The sequence below is a fragment of the Danio aesculapii genome, chromosome 12, assembly GCF_903798145.1.
Source record: "Danio aesculapii chromosome 12, fDanAes4.1, whole genome shotgun sequence".
Classification (NCBI taxonomy): Eukaryota; Metazoa; Chordata; class Actinopteri; order Cypriniformes; family Danionidae; genus Danio; species Danio aesculapii.
Genome location: NC_079446.1, coordinates 4291974 through 4312793, shown reverse-complemented (window position 1 = coordinate 4312793; position 20820 = coordinate 4291974). Strand labels below are relative to the sequence as shown.

General features: G+C 33.2%; 3 protein-coding genes across 4 annotated transcripts in view; 2 read left to right on the top strand and 1 right to left on the bottom strand.

The window, feature by feature from the left end:
• The window catches only part of taok2b (TAO kinase 2b), a 363536-nt gene that overhangs the window by 115150 nt on the left and 227566 nt on the right, over positions 1-20820 (top strand). The gene's annotated exons all lie outside the window — the stretch shown is intronic.
• Positions 3186-12567, bottom strand: pagr1 (PAXIP1 associated glutamate-rich protein 1). 2 transcript variants are annotated; one of them, XM_056469106.1, is made up of 5 exons: positions 12428-12567; positions 12186-12341; positions 8425-8755; positions 3812-3900; positions 3186-3719 (listed from the first exon to the last, which is right to left on the bottom strand). In XM_056469106.1, exons 2-5 carry the CDS (start codon positions 12334-12336, stop codon positions 3469-3471), a joined length of 822 nt encoding a protein of 273 aa, XP_056325081.1. In that variant the 5' UTR covers positions 12337-12341; positions 12428-12567; the 3' UTR covers positions 3186-3468. The 2 variants fall into 2 exon arrangements, with proteins under 2 accessions (XP_056325081.1, XP_056325082.1); XM_056469107.1 differs by having other exon boundaries at positions 8425-8749.
• The window catches only part of vps25 (vacuolar protein sorting 25 homolog), a 14232-nt gene continuing 7078 nt past the window's right edge, over positions 13667-20820 (top strand). The window contains exons 1-4 of the mRNA XM_056469108.1: positions 13667-13786; positions 15568-15713; positions 18897-18950; positions 19033-19121. Of these exons, the coding sequence (XP_056325083.1) occupies positions 13740-13786; positions 15568-15713; positions 18897-18950; positions 19033-19121 (336 nt within the window). The 5' untranslated portion in view covers positions 13667-13739. The remainder of the gene's footprint in view (positions 13787-15567; positions 15714-18896; positions 18951-19032; positions 19122-20820) is intronic.

The following is a 20820-nucleotide window of genomic DNA, read 5'->3' as shown; positions in this document are numbered from 1 at the left end:
ATGCTAATTCATGCTAGTAACATGCTAGTAACATGCTAATTCATGCTAGAATCATGCTAGTAACATGCTAATTCATGCTAGAAACATGCTAGTAACATGCTAATTCATGCTATAATCATGCTAGTAACATGCTAATTCATGCTAGAATCATGCTAATAACATGCTAATTCATGCTAGAAACATGCTAGTAACATGCTAATCAATGCTAGAAACATGCTAGTAACATGCTAATTCATGCTAGAATCATGCTAGTAACATGCTAATACATGCTAGAAACATGCTAGTAACATGCTAATTCATGCTAGAATCATGCTAGTAACATGCTAATTCATGCTAGAATCATGCTAGTAACATGCTAATTCATGCTAGAAACATGCTAGTAACATGCTAATTCATGCTAGAATCATGCTAGTAACATGCTAATTCATGCTAGAATCATGCTAGAAACATGCTAATTCATGCTAGAATCATGCTAATAGCATGCTAATTCATGCTAGAATCATGCTAGTAACATGCTAATTCATGCTAGAATCATGCTAGTAACATGCTAATTCATGCTAGAATCATGCTAGTAACATGCTAATACATGCTAGAAACATGCTAGTAACATGCTAATTCATGCTAGAATCATGCTAGTAACATGCTAATTCATGCTAGAATCATGCTAGTAACATGCTAATTCATGCTAGAAACATGCTAGTAACATGCTAATTCATGCTAGAATCATGCTAGTAACATGCTAATTCATGCTAGAATCATGCTAGAAACATGCTAATTCATGCTAAAATCATGCTAATAGCATGCTAAGTCATGCTAGAATCATGCTAGTAACATGCTAATTCATGCTAGAATCATGCTAGTAACATGCTAATTCATGCTAGAAACATGCTAGTAACATGCTAATTCATGCTAGAATCATGCTAGTAACATGCTAATTCATGCTAGAATCATGCTAATAACATGCTAATTCATGCTAGAATCATGCTAGTAACATGCTAATTCATGCTAGAATCATGCTAATAGCATGCTAATTCATGCTAGAAACATGCTAATTCATGCTAAAATCATGCTAATAACATGCTAAATCATGCTAGAAACATACTAGTAACATGCTAATTCATGTTAGAAACATGCTAGTAACATGCTAATTCATGCTAGAATCATGCTAGTAACATGCTAATTCATGCTAGAAACATGCTAGTAACATGCTAACTCATGCTAGAAACATGCTAGTAACATGCTAATTCATGCTAGAATCATGCTAATTCATGCTTGAAACATGCTAGTAACATGCTAATTCATGCTTGAATCATGCTAGTTACATGCTAATTTATGTTAGAATCATGCTAGTTACTTGCTCATTCATGCTAGTAACATGCTAATTCAGACTCGGCTTTTCAAGCCACCATAAAGTTTGTCCTCAAACTTTAATATCTAGTTTTTTTTGGTATCAATAAAGTTTTATCAAATTAACCCCCACTCTAAGAAATGCTGGGTTATTTTAAACCCATATTAGGTAAAATATGGACTAACACAAAAATTGGGTTGAATTTGCTCCTATTCATTTAATTTTCAAAATTAACCCAGCAGTTGGGTTAGTTCTTAATACACCCAGAATTGAGTAGAAATAACCCGGCATTTTTTTCTAGGGTTCCAAATCAACCCAGATTGATTAAATGGAGAGAAATTTTCATTTTGGCGTAAACCGTTAAACCATTAAAAATAATCCTTTTTTCTAAGAATTCAGAGTTTATATTTCTCAATTCTGCCTTGTTTTAATCTCTTTAGTTTTTCCCAATTTATTTTTTAAATATTTTAGATTAGATTAGATTCAATTTATTGTCATCACACATGTACAAGTACAAGGCAACGAAATGCAGGTAAATGGAACCCCCCCGACCGTGCACAGACATCCCAACTCCAGGGAAGACAGGTCACAGGAGGTGGAACAGGAAATAAAATACAATCAGGAGAGAGAGGCAAAAAAAAAACTCCCTCTCACCTTGCTCTTAAGTTAGAGCAATGTGAGATCAGGGAAAAGAAAAAGCCCCAGCAATCTAGCACAAAAACACACCGACAAGACATAACATTGCCACAGGGGACGGGAACAGGGGGTGTGGATATAGTCCGGTAAGGGTGGGCAGCCATCAGGTCCTGCAGCCATGGAGGCGCTGGTCACAGACCCGCTCACCCCCTCCAGTGGGTGAAAGCATACGAAGGCGTTGGATTGGGGCCAGGAAGTGTCGTGTTGTGTATCTCTGTGTGTGTGTGCGTAAGCCTGTATAGTCCAACAGGTGTCCTTGACGGGGAGCAGGAATTTCAGAGCGTCTCCTTATCTTGCTATCCAGGAGAAGTTGTTTTCCTCCAGCCGAGGCCGTCTGGCAGGAGAAAAGAAAACACAGGGAAGCCGAAAGAGTAGAAAGATACTTCAACTTTAGGTCAATACCTGCCGATTTCACAGATATTTAATGTCCATCACTGGTGTCCAGATCTGGCTAAATTTTGTTGCAAAGCTGCTAACTTCACCCCGATGTTTTCCAGTTTGCGATCTAATATTGCAGTCTGATTATTAGCAAGCCTGCCCATCAGCGCTTCAATCAAGCTGGCCAGCCTGGTGGGGTTTCGAGCAGCACTGACCGCTTTCATCATTCGTCGATACGCCAGGGCCCCGCAAAAGCCCATCAGCAGAAACCGTTATCAAAGTTCCGAATAGGTAAATGTCTTCAATATCCTCCAGAGACAGAGCAGCCAGGTACACGACGTGCCACTTCTCCCACCCGTCCATCACGTATCCAGCTGCGAACATCCCCGCAGGACAGGTGGGTTCCCCCGAACCCAAACTTCTCGTCGAGAAGATGGTGTCAATCGCATTCAGAGACCAGTTGATCAAATCCATAATTCCTTATTTGTTTGGATAGCAGGGCACGGAGAGCCTCAGAGATAGAATAAGACAGACAAGAGGAGCCAGCTAGGAGAGATATGAGACGGAGAGGGAAAAAGTGCGACCGCCTTCACTGAGAGCCAAAGAAGAACGATAATAATTTTATTATTATATTTTAAATTTTAGACCTTGTGCTCACTGCATGCACATGCAAAATTCAAAGAAAAAAGTCTGAATTTTTTGTTATAAGTTCAAAATTGAAAGAAAAAAGGTCAACACTTTGACAAAAAACATACTTAAATAATGCAGTTTTGTATACTTTATTCTCATCGCAGAAATAAGCGTAGATCAGATTCCAGAAGCAGACAGAACTGTTGTATAAATATATCATTTTTCTTAGTATTTTAATAAATAAAAGAACAGCATGACACCAACACATCAGCAAAACATTTATTTCTTCACACAGTAAAAAACAGTATCAATTAAACACAACGCATCAGTGAAATACGAGCGTCTCATTGTCCAATGTGGAATGATGAATTATGCTGACTTCAACCCAAATCCCCCCTGAATGCGTGAGTTGTCCGTCAGTATCTCCTCTGTCTGGGACTGAAGACGGTGCTGGGGTCGCTGTCCCGCTCGCGCTCTTTCTCCCTCTCTCTCTGGCTGTTGGGTGATAAAGGCTTCTCGATGGCCGGCCCGGCGCGCGCTTTATCGCTTTTAAACAGATCTCGACCCGTCCTTAAAATCTGCTCCTCGATCTTTCGGTGGCGCTTCATGTCTGACAGCACTTTGTCCAGACGAGCCTCGCGCTTCACCGTAGAGCGCGCAGAAGATCCTGTAAATCACAACACAAGCGCACTACGTTCATTTATACTGTGTGTGTGTGTGTGTGTGTGTGTGTGTGTGTATTATCCAGTGTTTTCATACCTGGAGTTCTTCGACGAGTAAGAAAAGAGTTTTTAGGAGTCGCCAGAGTCTGTTCTTCATCGAAGTCAAATTCAGTCGGTGTGAGCGCCCTATTGGAGATGGAAGAATACATCAGCTTTATTTGCATGTGTATGAATGGTAATAATATTCCACAATATAAAAAAAATATAGGTTATTTAAAGGGGTAGTTCACACAAATATAAAAATTTAAAAGTGTCTTTATTTAGTGAAACACAAAAGAAGATGTTTTGAAGAATGTTGGAAACAGGTAACCATTGACTTCCATTGTAGGAACAACAACTACTATGGAAGTCAATGGTTACCGGTTTTCAGCATTCTTCAAAATATCTTTTTTTTGTGTTTAACAGAATAAAGAAACTAATAAAGGTTTGAAACCATTTGAGGGAGAGTAAATAGTGAGTAAATTAAGATTTTTGGGTGAGCGGCATATTGGAGATGAACAGATCAGCTTTATTTGTATGTGTATGAATGGTAGTAAGTATAACAACATCCCCCAATATTACAAATAAAAGTTTTATAGCCTATTTAAAGGGATAGTTCACACAAAATGTAATCATTTCCTCACCCTTTACTTGTTTCAAACCTTTAAAAGGTGTTTTTATTTGGTTGAACACAAAAGATGTTTTGAAAAATGTTGGAAACCGATAACCATTGACTTCCATAGTCGTTGTTTTTCCTATTATGAAAGGTTTTCAGCATTCTTCAAAATATCTTCTTTTGTGTTTAACAGAAGAAACTCATCTTTATTTACTCCCTCAAATGGTTTCAATCCTTTATGATTTCCTTTATTCTGTTGAACACAAAAGAAGATGTTTTGAAAAATGTTGGAAACACGTAGCCATTGACTTCCATAGTATTTTTTTTTAGCATTCGGTTTTCAGCATTATTTAAAATATATATCTTTTGGAGTTTAACAGAATAAAGAAACTCATAAAGGTTTGAAACCATTTGAGGGAGTAAATAATGAGTAAATTAAGATTTGTGGGTGAACTATCCCTTTAAGCAATCTTGGTGATATATTCGGTGCGAGCGCCCTATTGGAGAGAGAAAAACAGATCAGCTTTTTTTGTTTGTGTATGAATGGTAATAAGTGTAACAACCACAGTATTACAAATAATACACTGTTATAGCCCATTTAAAGGGATAGTTTACACAAAAATTTAATTATTTACTCTCCCTTTACTTGTTTGAATTATTTAAGTGTATTTAGTGGAACACAAAAGAAGATGTTTTGAAAAATGTTGGAAACCGGAAACCACTGACTTCCTTAGTCGAAAAAATAAATACAAATATCCATAGTAGTTTTTCCTACTATGGAAGTCAATGGTTACCGGTTTTCAGCATTCTTCAAAATATCTTCTTTTGTGTTCAACAGAATAAAGAAACTAATAAAGGTTTGAAACCATTTGAGAGAGTAAATATTGAGTAAATTAAGGTTTTTGGGTGAGCGGCATATTGGAGATGAACAGATCAGCTTTATTTGTATGTGTATGAATGGTAACAAGTGTAACAACATCCCCCAATATTACAAATAAAAGTTTTATAGCCTATTTAAAGGGATAGTTCACACAAAATGTAATCATTTCCTCACCCTTTACTTGTTTCAAACCTTTAAAAGGTGTTTTTATTTGGTTGAACACAAAAGATGTTTTGAAAAATGTTGGAAACCGATAACCATTGACTTCCAAAGTAGTTGTTTTTCCTATTATGAAAGTCAATGGTTACCGGTTTTCAGCATTCTTCAAAATATCTTCTTTTGTGTTTAACAGAAGAAACTCATCTTTATTTACTCCCTCAAATGGTTTCAAACCTTTATGATTTCCTTTATTCTGTTGAACACAAAAGAAGATGTTTTGAAAAATGTTGGAAACAGGTAGCCATTGACTTCCATAGTATTTTTTTCAGCATTCGGTTTTCAGCATTATTTAAAATATATATTTTTTGGTGTTTAACAGAATAAAGAAACTCATAAAGGTTTGAAACCATTTGAGCGAAAGTAAATAATGAGTAAATTAAGATTTGTGAGTGAACTATCCCTTTAAGCAATCTTGGAGATATATTCGGTGCGAGGACCCTATTGCAGATAGAAAAACAGATCAGCTTTTTTTGATTGTGTATGAATGGTAATGATAAGTGTAACAACCACAGTATTACAAATAATACACTGTTATAGCGCATTTAAAGGGGTAGTTCACACAAAAATGAAATTATTTACTCTCCCTTTACTTGTTTCAAACATTTAAAAGTGTCTTTATTTAGTGGAACACAAAAGAAGATGTTTTGAAAAATGTTGGAAACTGGTAGCCACTGACTTCCTTAGTCGAAAAAATAAATACAAATATCCATAGTAGTTGTTTTTCCTACTATGGAAGTCAATGGTTCCCGGTTTTCAGCATTCTTCAAAACATCTTCTTTTGTGTTTAACAGAATAAAGAAACTAATAAAGGTTTGAAACCATTTGAGGGAGAGTAAATATTGAGTAAATTAAGGTTTTTGGGTGAGCGGCATATTGGAGATGAACAGATCAGCTTTATTTGTTTGTGTATGAATGGGAATAAGTGTAACAACATCCCCCAATATTACAAATAAAACACTGTTATAGCCTATTTAAAGGGGTAGTTCACACAAAATGTAATCATTTCCTCACCCTTTACTTGTTTCAAACGTTTAAAATGTGTTTTTATTTGGTTGAACACAAAAGATGTTTTGAAAAATGTTGGAAACAGATAACCATTGACTTCCATAGTAGTTGTTTTTCCTATTATGAAAGTCAATGGTTACCGGTTTTCAGCATTCTTCAAAATATCTTCTTTTGTGTTTAACAGAAGAAACTCATCTTTATTTACTCCCTCAAACCTTTATGATTTCCTTTATTCTGTTAAACACAAAAGAAGATATTTTGAAGAATGTTGGAAACAGGTAGCCATTGACTTCCATAGTATGTTTATCATATTATGAAAGTCAATGGTTACCGGTTTTCAGCATTATTTAAAATATATATATTTTTGGTGTTTAATAGAATAAAGAAACTCATAAAGGTTTGAAACCATTTGAGGGAGTAAATAATGAGTAAATTAAGATTTGTGAGTGAACTATCCCTTTAAGCAATCTTGGAGATATATTCGGTGCGAGGACCCTATTGCAGATAGACATGGTAATGATAAGTGTAACAACCACAGTATTACAAATAATACACTGTTATAGCCAAAATGAAATAATTTACTCTCTCTTCACTTGTTTCAAACCTTTAAAAGTGTCTTTATTTAGTTGAACACAAAAGAAGATGTTTTGAAAAATGTTGAAAACGGGTAACCACTGACTTCCTTAGTCGAAAAAATAAATACAAATATCCAAAGTAGTTGTTTTTCCTACTATGGAAGTCATTGGTTACCGGTTTTCAGCATTCTTCAAAACATCTTCTTTTGTGTTTAACAGAATAAAGAAACTAATAAAGGTTTGAAACCATTTGAGGGAGAGTAAATAGTGAGTAAATTAAGATTTTTGGGTGAGCGGCATATTGGAGATGAACAGATCAGCTTTATTTGTATGTGTATGAATGGTAATGATAAGTGTAACAACCACAGTATTACAAATAATACACTGTTATAGCGCATTTAAAGGGGTAGTTCACACAAAAATAAAATTATTTACTCTCCCTTTATTTATTTTAAACATTTAAAAGTGTCTTTATTTAGTGGAGCACAAAAGAAGATGTTTTAAAAATGTTGAAAACGGGTAACCATTGACCTGCATTTTTTCTATTATGAAGGTCAGTGGTTACCGGTTTTTAGGATTCTTAAAAATATCTTCTTTTGTGTTTAACAGAAATAAAGAAACTCTATATTTACTCCCTCGAATGATTTCAAACCTTTATGATTTCCTTTATTCTGTTAAACACAAAAGAAGATATTTTGAAGAATGTTGGAAACAGATAACCATTGACTTCCATAGTAGTTGTTTTTTCTATTATAAAAGTCAGTGGTTACCAGTATTTCAGCATTCTTCAAAATATCTTCTTTTGTGTTTAACAGAAATAAAGAAACTCATCTGTATTTACTCCCTCGAATGATTTCAAACCTTTATGATTTCCTTTATTCTGTTAAACACAAAAGAAGATATTTTGAAGAATGTTTGAAACGGATAACCATTGACTTCCATAGTAGTTGTTTTTCCTATTATGAAAGTCAGTGGTTACCAGTTTTCAGCAATAATAGGAAAAACAACTAGTATGGAAGTCAATGGTTACTGGTTTTCAGCATTCTTCAAAATATCTTCTTTTGTGTTCAACCAAATAAAGACACTTATAGAGATTTGAAACAAGTGTGAGGATATGATCACCAAAAATTTTTTTGCGTGAACTACCCCTTTAAATAGGCTATAAAAGTGTATTATTTTTAATACTGTGAAGTGTTATTACGCTTGTCATTACCATATATATATATTTGAGCTCGATCCATTGTTAACCTGACAAGTGGCACATACTAAACCAACTAGCTGGACTTACGTTAACCGATTGTTAGCTTGGTATGTCCCGGCCCTAAAGAAAACCCACATCAGCCCATTCCTCCACCCATGTGCTCATGTGGACTTACTTGCGCTCGGCCTGCTCCTGCATGTGGTCCTGCGAGTCGTCTCCGTCTCCCTCAGGTGATGGTGTTCGTGGAGGAGTCGGGGGTCTGCGGGGAAGAGGAACCCACTGCAGCTCCAGCTCTTCCCCTTTGGCCAGCAGCTCATAGAGGCGCTTGATCTCTGCGGGTGGAGGCATCCAGTTTTGCGGCTCCTCCATCTCCTCATCACTGTAAGGGATCATCCATTCCTCCTCCTCCACCTCCTGCTGCGTCTGTCCTTCACCACCGTTCACTTCTCCATCTGTGCTCTTTTCTTCCTTCTGCTCCTCCGTCAACTCCTTCTGTCCTTCTGCAGCTTTCATAAGGATGGGAGATTAAAACTCTGCTCTTAAAGGGGCAGTTCACCCAGTTTACTCTCCCTTATTTACAAAATTCCTTATGTTGAACAGCAAAAGAAGATATTTTGAAAAATGCTGGAAACCGATAACTTGACTTCTATTGCGTTCCATTGCATTTTCCTACTATGAAAGTCAATGGTTACCAGTTTCCAGCATTCTTCAAAATATCTTCATTTTGTCCTCAAAATAATCTTCAAAACTTTGAGATTCCTGTTTTGAAAAGAAGATATTTTGAAAAATGTTGGAAATTGGTAAACATGGACTTCCATAGTAGGAAATACAAATACTATGATTGTCAATGGTTACCGGTTTTCAGATTTCTTCAAAATATCTTCTTTTGTGTTAAACAAAATAAAGAAACACAAAGTTTGGAATCACTTGAGGATAAGTAAAAACTTAGTCAATTAAAATTTTTTGGGTTAACTATCCCTTTAAAATAATTGCATATTTGTTAAGGCGGGAAATTAAAAACACTGCTCTTAAAGGGGCAGTTGACCTGCAAAATGAATATATTGTCATTTACTCTCACAAACTTTTATGAGTTTCTTTCTTCTGTTGAACCTCAAAAGATATTTTGAACAACGCTGGAAACTGGTACCCATTGACTTCCATTGTATTTGTTGGTCTTACTAAGGAAGTCAATGGTTACAGGATTCCAACATTTTTCAAATAATCTTTTTGTTCAACAGAAAGAATCTCAAGTGCTTCCAAACTATTATGAGATTATTTTTCAGTAAAGAAGATATTTTGAAAAATGTTAAAAACCTGTAACCATTGACTTTCATAGTATTTATTTTTTTCTACTATGGAAGTCAATGGTTACCAGTTTCCAGCGTTATTCAAAATATCTTCTTTTGTGGTTCAACATAATAAAGAAACATATAAAAGTTAAGAACCACTTGAGAGTAAATTTTTATTTTTTGGGTGAACTATCCCTTTAAAATCACATTTTTCATTTGGGCGGGAAATTTGAAATACTGCTTTTAAAGGGACAGTTCACCCAAAAAAATGAAAATTATGTCATGTACTTTCCCAAACTTTTATGAGTTTCTTTCTTCTGTTGAACCACAAAAGAAGATATTTTGAAGAATGCTGAAAATCGGTAACCACTGACTTCCATTGTATTGGTTGTTCTTACTATGGAAGTTCATGGTTGCAGGATTCAAGATTTTTTTTTAAATTACCTTATTTTTCTTCAACAGAAAAAAATGAATCTCAAGTGGTTCCAAACCTTTATGAGATTTTTTTTTCAGAAAAGAAGATATTTTAAAAAATGTTGGAAACCGGTGACCATTGACTTCAATAGTACAAAAAACAAATACGATGGAAGTCAATGGTTACCGGTTTCCAACATTCTTCAAAATATCCGTTTTGTGTTCAACAGATTAAAGAAACATTAAAAGTTTGTAATTACTTGAGGGTGAGTAAATGATGAGTAAATTTTCATGTTTGAGTGAACTATCCCTTTAAAATACTTGCATCATAAGGGCGGGAAATTAAAAGGACACTGTTACATCGTCATTTATTTTCCCTTGTTTTCAAACTTTGTGTTTATAAGGACGGGAAATTAAAAAACACTGCTCTTAAAGGGACAGTTCACTCAAAAAATGAATATATTGTCATTTACCCTTCCTTGTTTTCAAACTTTTTGTGTTTATAAAGGCAGAAAAAAAAAAAAAAACACTGCTCTTAAAGGGACAGTTCACCCCAAAATGAAAATATCGTCATTTAATCTCCCTTGTTTCCAAACCCTTATGAGTTTCTTTCTACTGTTAAACACAAAAGAAGATATAAGATGAAGAGTGCTGGCAACCAGTAACCATTAACTTCCTCAGTATTTTTTACTATGGCAGCATTCTTCAAAATATCTCTTTTGTGTACAACACAATAAAGAATAACATAAAAATTACTGGAGGGTGAGTAAATGAGTAAACTTTCGTTTTTGGGTGAACTATCCCTTTAAAATAATTGCATCATAAGGGCAGGAAATTAAAAAGCACTGCTCTTAAATGGCAATTCACCCAAAAAATGGATATATTGACATTTACCCTCCCTTGTTTTGTCCAAAAATGAATATACAAATATTACTATAATACAATAAAAACATGACGTTGCTGTTGTTTTACGCAGAAATCCTCTAAATGACATTTTTACTTAACATACACAAGAAATGACATCAGTAGTTTGAAGAATAAAACTAAAAAGGCGTTTTACTCAAACACAAAGTCACCATAAAGAAAAACCATAATTATGATTTTGATAGTATTTCTATGAATGACTCCACAGTACATTGAGGTAAAGTTGGTTTTATTTTCACACATTCATTATTTTTGAATAGTGACAACTTGTGACACCCTCCCTATATTGTTTAAATATGTAAATATGACTTCAAAACAACATTAGCACCAGGGCCGTAGCAACTGGGGGGGACGGGGGGGATCAGGCCCCCTCACTTTTACAGACAGACCATCTAGAAAATAGAGGTAAAGTTGGTTTTATATTGACACATTCTAACTTTCCCCTTAATAATAATATAATTTCATAAAAGTATTATTTGCAAACTCTAAATACTGAAATCATATTAGCAGCCAATGACTATCAAAGTTTGTTTACAGTCAAATAAACAGTGACGATGTTGTTTTCAAGTCACACTTGCAAGCAAATTCAGATCGAATATTCAAAGTAACATGGTAAACAATATAGACTGCTAAATGAACGAATGTGCGAATATAAAACCAACTTTACCTCTTTATTTAGAAACAGGTGAGTAATAACTATATGAACGTATGATTTCATAAAGCTGTCCCCCGCACTTTTAAAATGTCCGCTACGCCCCTGATTAGCACTATTTATTTAACGGTAAACAATGTTGTACTTTGATAGCCATTGACTGCTAATATAATTCCAATATTTAAAATAGGCAAAGAATACTACTCTGAAATTATATTATTAAGGGGAAAGTCTGAATGTGTGAATATAAAACCAACTTTACCTTAATCCACAGTACAAGTATGGTAAAAGAATTGGTGTAAAGATGATTTCAAATTCGCACATTCAGACATTCTCCTTAATAATGTAATTTAAGTAAATTATTCTTTGTGAATTCGAAGTATTGAAACCATATTAGCAGCCAAAGACTATCAAAGTACAACATTGTTTACAGTCAAATTAATAGTTGTTTTAACGTGGTTTTGAAGTCATACTTGCATGTGATTTCAGACCAAATATTCAAAGTAGTGTGGTAATATATATATATATATATATATATATATATATATATATACACACACACACACTCACACAAGTTTGAATTGAACGAGTGTGCGAATATAACCCCAACTTTACCAATAGTACAGGTGTGCTAAAGGAGTGTTGTAAAGCTCATACCGGTGTCCTCCGTCGGAGTGTGTGTAGCGGCTGTGCTGGTCTCCTCATGTCCGTCTTTCTCCTTCTGCTCCTCCGTTTCTCCGGTTTTGTCCCGTTCACCGACTCCTAGCGACTCCACGCGCTCCGCCAGTGTGTCCTGCGCCTCCTGCATCTCCGCTGCACACCAATAATACAGTAATGAAACACATAACGAACATTAATGCGTTCAGAAACAGCACAAAAATAAAGGGGCGGAGTCAAACCTTCTGCTGTTTTCCTAGCAGTGTTACAGGGAGCTGCGCGGGATGATTAAACGCATCAGTGGGTTATTATTTATGGAAATATTACTGATTTCTGTTATCATGGCCAAGTAGTACTGTTTATTTCGGCGCCTTGATGTCAGTGCCGTCATTTCCGGACGTGAGGATCCGCCCACAGCGCCGCCACATGCTCGAATGACCGACGAACAGATAAATATATTATAAAGAGAAGAAAGTTTCTTCCCGCCTCTGAATAAAAAATAAAAAAGGTTATTGCCATCTTTTTACCTCCGAGTTGTGAGATGTAAACTCAAAATTGTGAATTAAGTCAGAATTGTAGATATAAACTCAGAATTCTGACTTTATATCATACATTTCTGAGATGAAATGTCGTTTTTTTTATTCAGTGGCGGGAACGGGTTTCCATAGGGAACAAAACTGAACAGGGGCTGAAACAAACAAACAAACAAACAAAAACAAACAAACAAACAAACAAACAAACAAACAGGAAAATAAAGTAAAACTGCAAATAAAAAATAAATAAAAATGACCTATTATTAATATTATTAATTTTCCTTTGGCTTAGTCCCTTATTAATCAGGATTTGCCACACTGGAATGAACCGCTAACTATTCCGGCCAATTTAGTCCATCCAATTCTCCTATAGAGCATGTGTTTGGACTGTGGGGGAAACTGGAGCACCCGGAGGAAACCCACACGGGGAGAACATGCAAACTCCACACAGAAATACCAACTGACACAGCCGGGACTCGAACCAGTGACCTTCTTCCTTTGAGGCCACAGTGCAAAACCACGTATTTAGATGTATTTTAATATTGAAATTGGTCATTATTTGTGCACATTAAAAGAAATAAGAAGTAACCATTATATATATATATATATATATATATATATATATATATATATATATATATATATATATATATATATATATATATATATATATATATATATATTTTTTTTTTTTTTATTTATTTATTTATTTATTTATTATTAATATTATTATTATTATTATTCTTTTTTTTTTTTTTTTTTATTTTATTATTTTTTTTTTTTGTTTGTTAGTCTGTATTTAAATATACGTATGAGAAAAACAATTATAGTATAACAAACATCTGTGAAGTATTATTCATATTTATGAATAGATTTAAAGGATAAGATAGTTAAAATAGATAAAAGCATAGGATGGAGTTTCTTAGGACTTTTATTTTGACAATGTGCTTCCCACATTTCCAGCAGAGCGGAAGCAGGTTGACGCGGAGCCGCACATCAACAGAACTGGTCGAAATCTGCGATGAGTTTTGAGTGGCCCTGGCAGTATAACTTTCCTCCATTCTTTACGTAAGTAAATACATTTTTACATCATTGTCATCGAGTGAAGATTGATTAACGAGCTTTCGTGTCCACAGTATTGTTTGCACACTTTGGTCTCGTGTAAAAATAGACGTTTGTGTGGCGAATAAAGCCGCTGTTCGCATTCCGCTACGGAAGTAATCAAATCACCACATTTGACACTTTATATTTGATACTGTTGACGGATTAAATTAATTTATATAGTTATGATGTGCAGTTTCACAGTTGCAAAAGTATTATAGCATTAAATGCAGTGTTACATTAAATGCTTAGGTAGGTAAATTAGGGTAGATAGATTGATGACCTGTCAAGCAGATTTGCAAGTTAGAAAATTCTTATTAATATTATTATTATTGTTATTATATTATTATTATTAATAATAATAATCAAAATAATAATAAGCCAAGTGCATTGTATAAATGTCCTAATCAGAGTTCGCTGATTAAAAAAACAAACAAACCTAAGACATGTTTAGAAATCTTTGTTTATAACCTAGAGCAAATGTTTACTTTTTAATTATTATTATTATTATTATGAAAATCGACACTGTTTAAAAAGTAATTTTAATGTACTGGCCTACCTAAGGTATCTGTATAAAATGTATAAATTATTATCATATTGAGTGAAACAAATGTATGGCATCCAAAAATGAAAATGTGAATTCAAGCAATGGTTTTAAAAGGTCTTGCTAAGTTTAATGTATTTTTCTTAGCAAAAATTATGTCAGTGGTGCTTTTTTATTTTTAACCAAGATTTATACTGTACATGAAATCAATTAAAATTCAATTCAGTGTAACAATTGTTTAATTATCAAAAAAAAAAAATCCCTTCAGATATTTAGAGCAAGAAACATTTAATGATATTTTATTTACTTTTTCTATTTTAATTAAATACTTTATTTAAGGCCCCAAAAATACTCATGTAATACAAATGTAATATATACAGATACAATAAAAAAAATTAAGGAAGCAATAAGTTTTTTTACATAATAAATTACTCTAAATGCAGAACATAATTTCACCCATATTTTGACAATTTATTTTCACAAACAGTTGGCTTTTGAAACAGGAAACACTTTCATTGAAATGCTTTTCTTATATATAAATCATTTTTGTTAATTGAATTTAATGCAAACATAATTTAAAAATGTAAAAAAAGTAATTTAAAATGTACATGCTTTTCTTGTAAATAAAGTCACCTTTTAAAATTAAATGCAAACATCATTTTAATTGATATGTTTGAATATAAAAATCACTTTTGTAAATTTAATTTAATGCAAACAATTAAACATGAAAAATAAAATGAATTTTAAATTGAATTTAATGCTAACTAACCAACTAACTAAATATATAAATATATATAAATATATAAATATATATATATATATATATAAATATATATATATATATATATATATATATATATATATATATATATATACATACATACATACATACATACATACATACATACATACATACGTGCATACATGCATACATGCATACATGCATACATACGTGCATACATGCATACATACATACATACGTGCATACATACACACAGACATTAAATTTAATGCAAACATAATTTAAAAATGTAAACAATTCATGGCTTGTAACACTTCATGTAAGACTTTAAAAAACTTATACGAGAAGAATTAATGGGAAAAAATACTGAGAAATACCAGAACCACTAATGCTGCTGAAAAGTGAGTTCGTTTTAATAGCCTCTGTTGATATGACGGGATTTGAGTTGATTTTGTTCTGCAGATTGCAGCCAAATGTTGACACGAGACAGAAGCAGCTGGCGGCCTGGTGTTCGCTGGTTTTGTCCTACTGTCGACACCGCAAACTCTACACTCTGGATGTGCTCGAAGCGCAGGAGAGCCCCGTCTTCAACAACAAGAAAATTGAGAGTATCCTTTTATTTGATAATATGATGGTTTGCGGCTTAATCATCAAACGGGGACGCAAAAGTGTGTACGACACTTCCCACTCAAAATTTGTGTGCACAGCTTTAAGAAATCATATTTCACTTAAATACTGATTTTATTGAAACACTTGATATCATCAAACGAGCCATTATCATTAGTAAGTAAATCAAAATGTATTCTGCTCTACGTTCACTTTTAGGAAGGTTTTAGCATTGGAAATGGCTCAAATAGGGATTATAGTTGAGTAGGAATCAAACACACATGACTGTGGAGTAATTGCAAAGTTTAACTATAAAGTTACTAAGAAATGCATCATTTGCATGTTTTTAATTAACATTTTTTGTAACTTCAAAATTAATTAATTGGTCGGCGCCAGTAGCCTAGTGGTTAGTGTGTCGACATTAGGCATGTGCCGGTATCACATTTTCATGCTGCGATTAATTGATTGAGCTTTGATCACGGTATACGGTATTATCACGATATTGTAATTTTACTTGAGAAACAGGTAAAAAAACACAAAAAACTTCAGTTTCGTCAACTTAGTAACTTTAATAACTTTTAATTAACTAAAAGTACTTAAAACATTTAAATACAAATAAATATAAATAAAACAATACACAATATAAAAGTAAACTTGAGCAATTATATCAAAGTGAAAGTGCAAAGGGAAACCGTCTTCGATCAGCAATCCCTCTGCATTTTTTTGGAACCCAAAATATTTCCAAACCTCTGACTTTTTTTTTGAAGGGGGATAAATTGTCGGCAGCGTTCCTCCTTCCGCCATGCTTCTTCTTCGTGTGAGGATTAGAGAGCGGTGGCAGCGGCGGCGCGCGCTGTGTGCACACAGTGCTTCTACATGCGGGGATTGTTTACATCAGAGTGCGCATCAGTTCTGCGCAGCATATACGCAGTGTTTCTTCAAGCGGTTGATGGAAAATAAGCTGAAGGGGGATAAATTGTCGGCAGCGTTCCTCCTTCCGCCATGCTGCTTCTTCGTGTGAGGATTAGAGAGCGGTGGCAGCAGCGGCGCGCGCTGTGTGCACACAGTGCTTCTACATGTGGGGATTGTTTACATCAGAGTGCGCATCAGTTCTGCACAGCATATACGCAGTGTTTCTTCAAGCGGTTGATGGAAAATAAGCTAAGGCGCGTTCTAAGAATATAAATTCGGATCTATTATTTTTCACGGTATTTTGAAGTGCCCGCGATAACAATATCGTGCATATTCATTACCGTGATTTATCGCATTACCGAATACTGGCACAAGCCTAGTCGACATATAGCACCCAGGTGCTCGCGGCGACCCGAGTTCGATTCCTGGCTTGAGGTCCTTTGCCGATCCTTCCCCTCTCTCTGCTCCCCATGCTTTTCTTGTCTGTAAATCTCCACTGTCCTATCAATAACGGTGAAAACCCCTATAAAAATAATTATAAAAAAAATATATATATATATATATTTAATTGAAGATTAAATACATTTATGTACAGGATATATAATATACCTTTTATATTTAAAGAATTATAATACTGTTTGTTTCTTTTTGTTTTTTTTTTGTTTTAAATTATTCATGTACAGTTTTATTAAACCCCCTTTTGCAGTTTTTTTTCTTTTTTTAATATTTCCCAAATTATGTTTAACAGATCAGGAAATGTTCACAGTATTTCTGATAATATTTTTTCTTCTGGAGAAAGTCTTATTTGTTTTATTTCGGCTAGAATAAAAGCAGTTTTAAATAAAAAAAAAAACATTTTATGGTCAATATTATTAGCCCCTTTAAGCTATATATTTTTTGTATTGTATACAATAACTTGCCTAATTACCCTAACCTGCCTAGTTAACCTAATTAGCCTAGTTAAGCCTTTAAATGTCACTTTAAGCTGTATAGAAGTGTCTTGATAAATATTATTTACTGTCATCATGGCAAAGAGAAAATAAATCAGGTAATAAATGAGTTATTAAAACTAATATGTTCAGAAATGTGTGGAAAAAATCTGGTCTCCCTGTTAAACAGATATTGGGGGAAAAAATAAACAGGGGGGCGAATAATTCAGGGGGGCTAATAATTCTGACTTCAACTATATACAGTATATATATATATTAATTATTGTGGTTTTTATGTCAAGCCTCCCTTAGACAAGTGTTGAAAGTCTGCTTTAACATTTAAACAAATGCATATAGTTAGTCCAGTGTAATTGTGACGTCCATGTCAAGTCAAATGTAATATAAAATAATATAATATAAAATAATATAATATAATATAATATAATATAATATAATATAATATAATATAATATAATATAATATAAAATAATATAATATAAAATAATATAATATAATATAATATAATATAATATAATATAATATAATATAATATAATATAATATAATATAATATAAACATTATACAGTGTTATTTTACATTTAATTATTAAATTTGTCTACATGAATACTGCTTGACTCCCAGAAAACCATTAAGCATCTATTTAATTTGCTACTTTGCTTAATTGTATTTATAAATGCTTGTCATTGGTTTATTACATTTAATGCAAATGCACTCGACTACAAAAATCACCCTAATCTATTTAATAAAATTGCCTAATTAAAACATTCAGATGGATAAGACTAGTCAAGCAGATTTGCAAGTTAGAAAATAATCATAATACAAATATTAATAATAAACTAAAGTGCATTGCATGAATGTTAAAAATCAGAGTTCGCTGATTAACAAACACACAAACCTGGAAATAGTAATGTTAGAAATATTTATTTACTAATTTTTATTTTTCATAATAATAATAACTATTATTATTATTATTATTATTATTATTAATAATAAAACTTACAGTTTGATGTCATTTTAATTTGTAGCTCTAGTCTACCTAAAGTATCTGTATAAAAATTCTTAAAAATATTATCATGTTGCATTTTACAATGTACATTAGACTACAAAATCATCCTAATCAATTAAAATGTATTAAGTATTTCCAAATAAAGCTATTCTTATCATTGAAATTAAAAATCTGTTAAAATTAAACTCAATATGTATATGGGATATCTGTTTTTCCAGTATCGTGCAGCCTTTACACAAGATTTATAAATCAGATCCCTGTTTCTTTTGTGCCATTAATTGCATTTTGTATATTTCCCCTGAACTACTGTTGCTCAGGAAAACTTTCAGTCGAAGCCATACAAGTAGTTTTTGAAGAGTTAAGAAAAAAAGGTGAGACCACAAACATCCATCGACTAAACAAGATCAAGTAGAAAATGATTGTTTGATTATGATTTGATCTTTTTTGGCGTAGGAAATCTGGAATGGTTGGATAAAAATAAATCACGATGTCTTATAATGTGGAGGAGACCTGAGGAGTGGGGCAAACTCATCTATCAATGGGTAAGAATGACAAAAATATTCATAAATAAATCTAATATTCTTACTTGATTAATAATTTCTTTTCTTATAGCCATTGCAATCATTTCTAGTATGACACCTATGAGTATGATGTGTTTTATACTTGATTTCTACGTCATCTGAATCCTAAATAAATCTTATAAATAATTAAGCTTTTCATAAATGTATGGTTGATATGTTTAGACAATGTTTGCCTGAGATGCAACTATTTGAAACAGTATATGACTAGATCAAGTTTCACTGTGTGTGTATATGTATGTGTATATATATATATATATATGTATATATGTATGTATATGTATGTATATATATGTGTATATATATATATATATATATATATATATATATATATATATATATATATATATATATATATATATATATATATATATATATATATATACATATATATATACATATATATATATATACATATATACATATATACATATATATATATACATATATACATATATACATATATATATATATATATATATATATATATATATATATATATATATATATATATATATATATATATATATATATATAGGCAAGGCAAGTTTATTTATATAGCACATTTCATACACAGTGGCAATTCAAAGTGCTTTACATAAACAGGAATAAAAGAAACAAGTATAAGAGAAATAAAAAACAAATAATAGAAATGGTAAAAATAGAAATAAAATAAAATAAAAGCTGATAAAATGTGTTATAAAAGAATTAAAAAGAAGAGAAAAACATAGTAGTTCGATCTGTCGGACGTAGCACAGTGCTCATTCAGTAAAGGCACAGCTAAACAGATGTGTTTTCAGTCTTGATTTGAATGTGCCTAATGTTGGAGCACATCTGATCATTTCTGGAAGCTGATTCCAGCAGCGAGGGGCGTAGTGGCTGAAAGCCGATTCACCCTGCTTTGACTGAACTCTTGGAATTTCTAGTTTATGTGATCCTAAAGATCTGAGTGATCTGTTGGGTTTGTATTCAGTGAGCATATCTATAATGTATTGAGGTCCTAGGCCATTTAGTGATTTATAGACCAGTAATGATACTTTAAAATCTATTCTGAATGTAACTGGGAGCCAGTGTAAAGACCTGAGGACAGGTGTGATGTGCTCTGATTTCCTGGTTCTGGTCAGAATTCTGGCCGCAGCGTTCTGGATGAGCTGCAACTGTCTGACTGTCTTTTTGGGAAGGCCAGTGAGGAGGCCATTACAGTAATCCACCCTGCTGCTGATAAAAGCATGAACAAGTTTCTCTAAGTCTTCACTGGAAACAAAGCATCTAATTCTTGCAATGTTTTTGAGATGATAGTATGCTGATTTACTAACTGTTTTGATATGACTATTAAAACTCAGATCTGACTCCAGAGTCACACCAAGATTCTTGACCTTATGTTTTGTTGTTTGACCCTTAGAGCCAAGGTACGCATTTACCTTGAGAACCTCATCTCTGTTCCCAAACGCAATCACTTCAGTTTTCTCCTTGTTTAACTGAAGAAAGTTTTGGCACATCCAATTGTTAATTTCATCAATGCATTGGCAGAGGGTGTCAATGGGGCTGTAGTCATTAGGCAGTAAGGCTAGGTAGATCTGAGTGTCATCAGCATAGCTGTGGTAGGAGATTTGGTTTTTTCTCATTATTTGGCTCAGAGGGAGCATATAAAGGTTGAACAGGA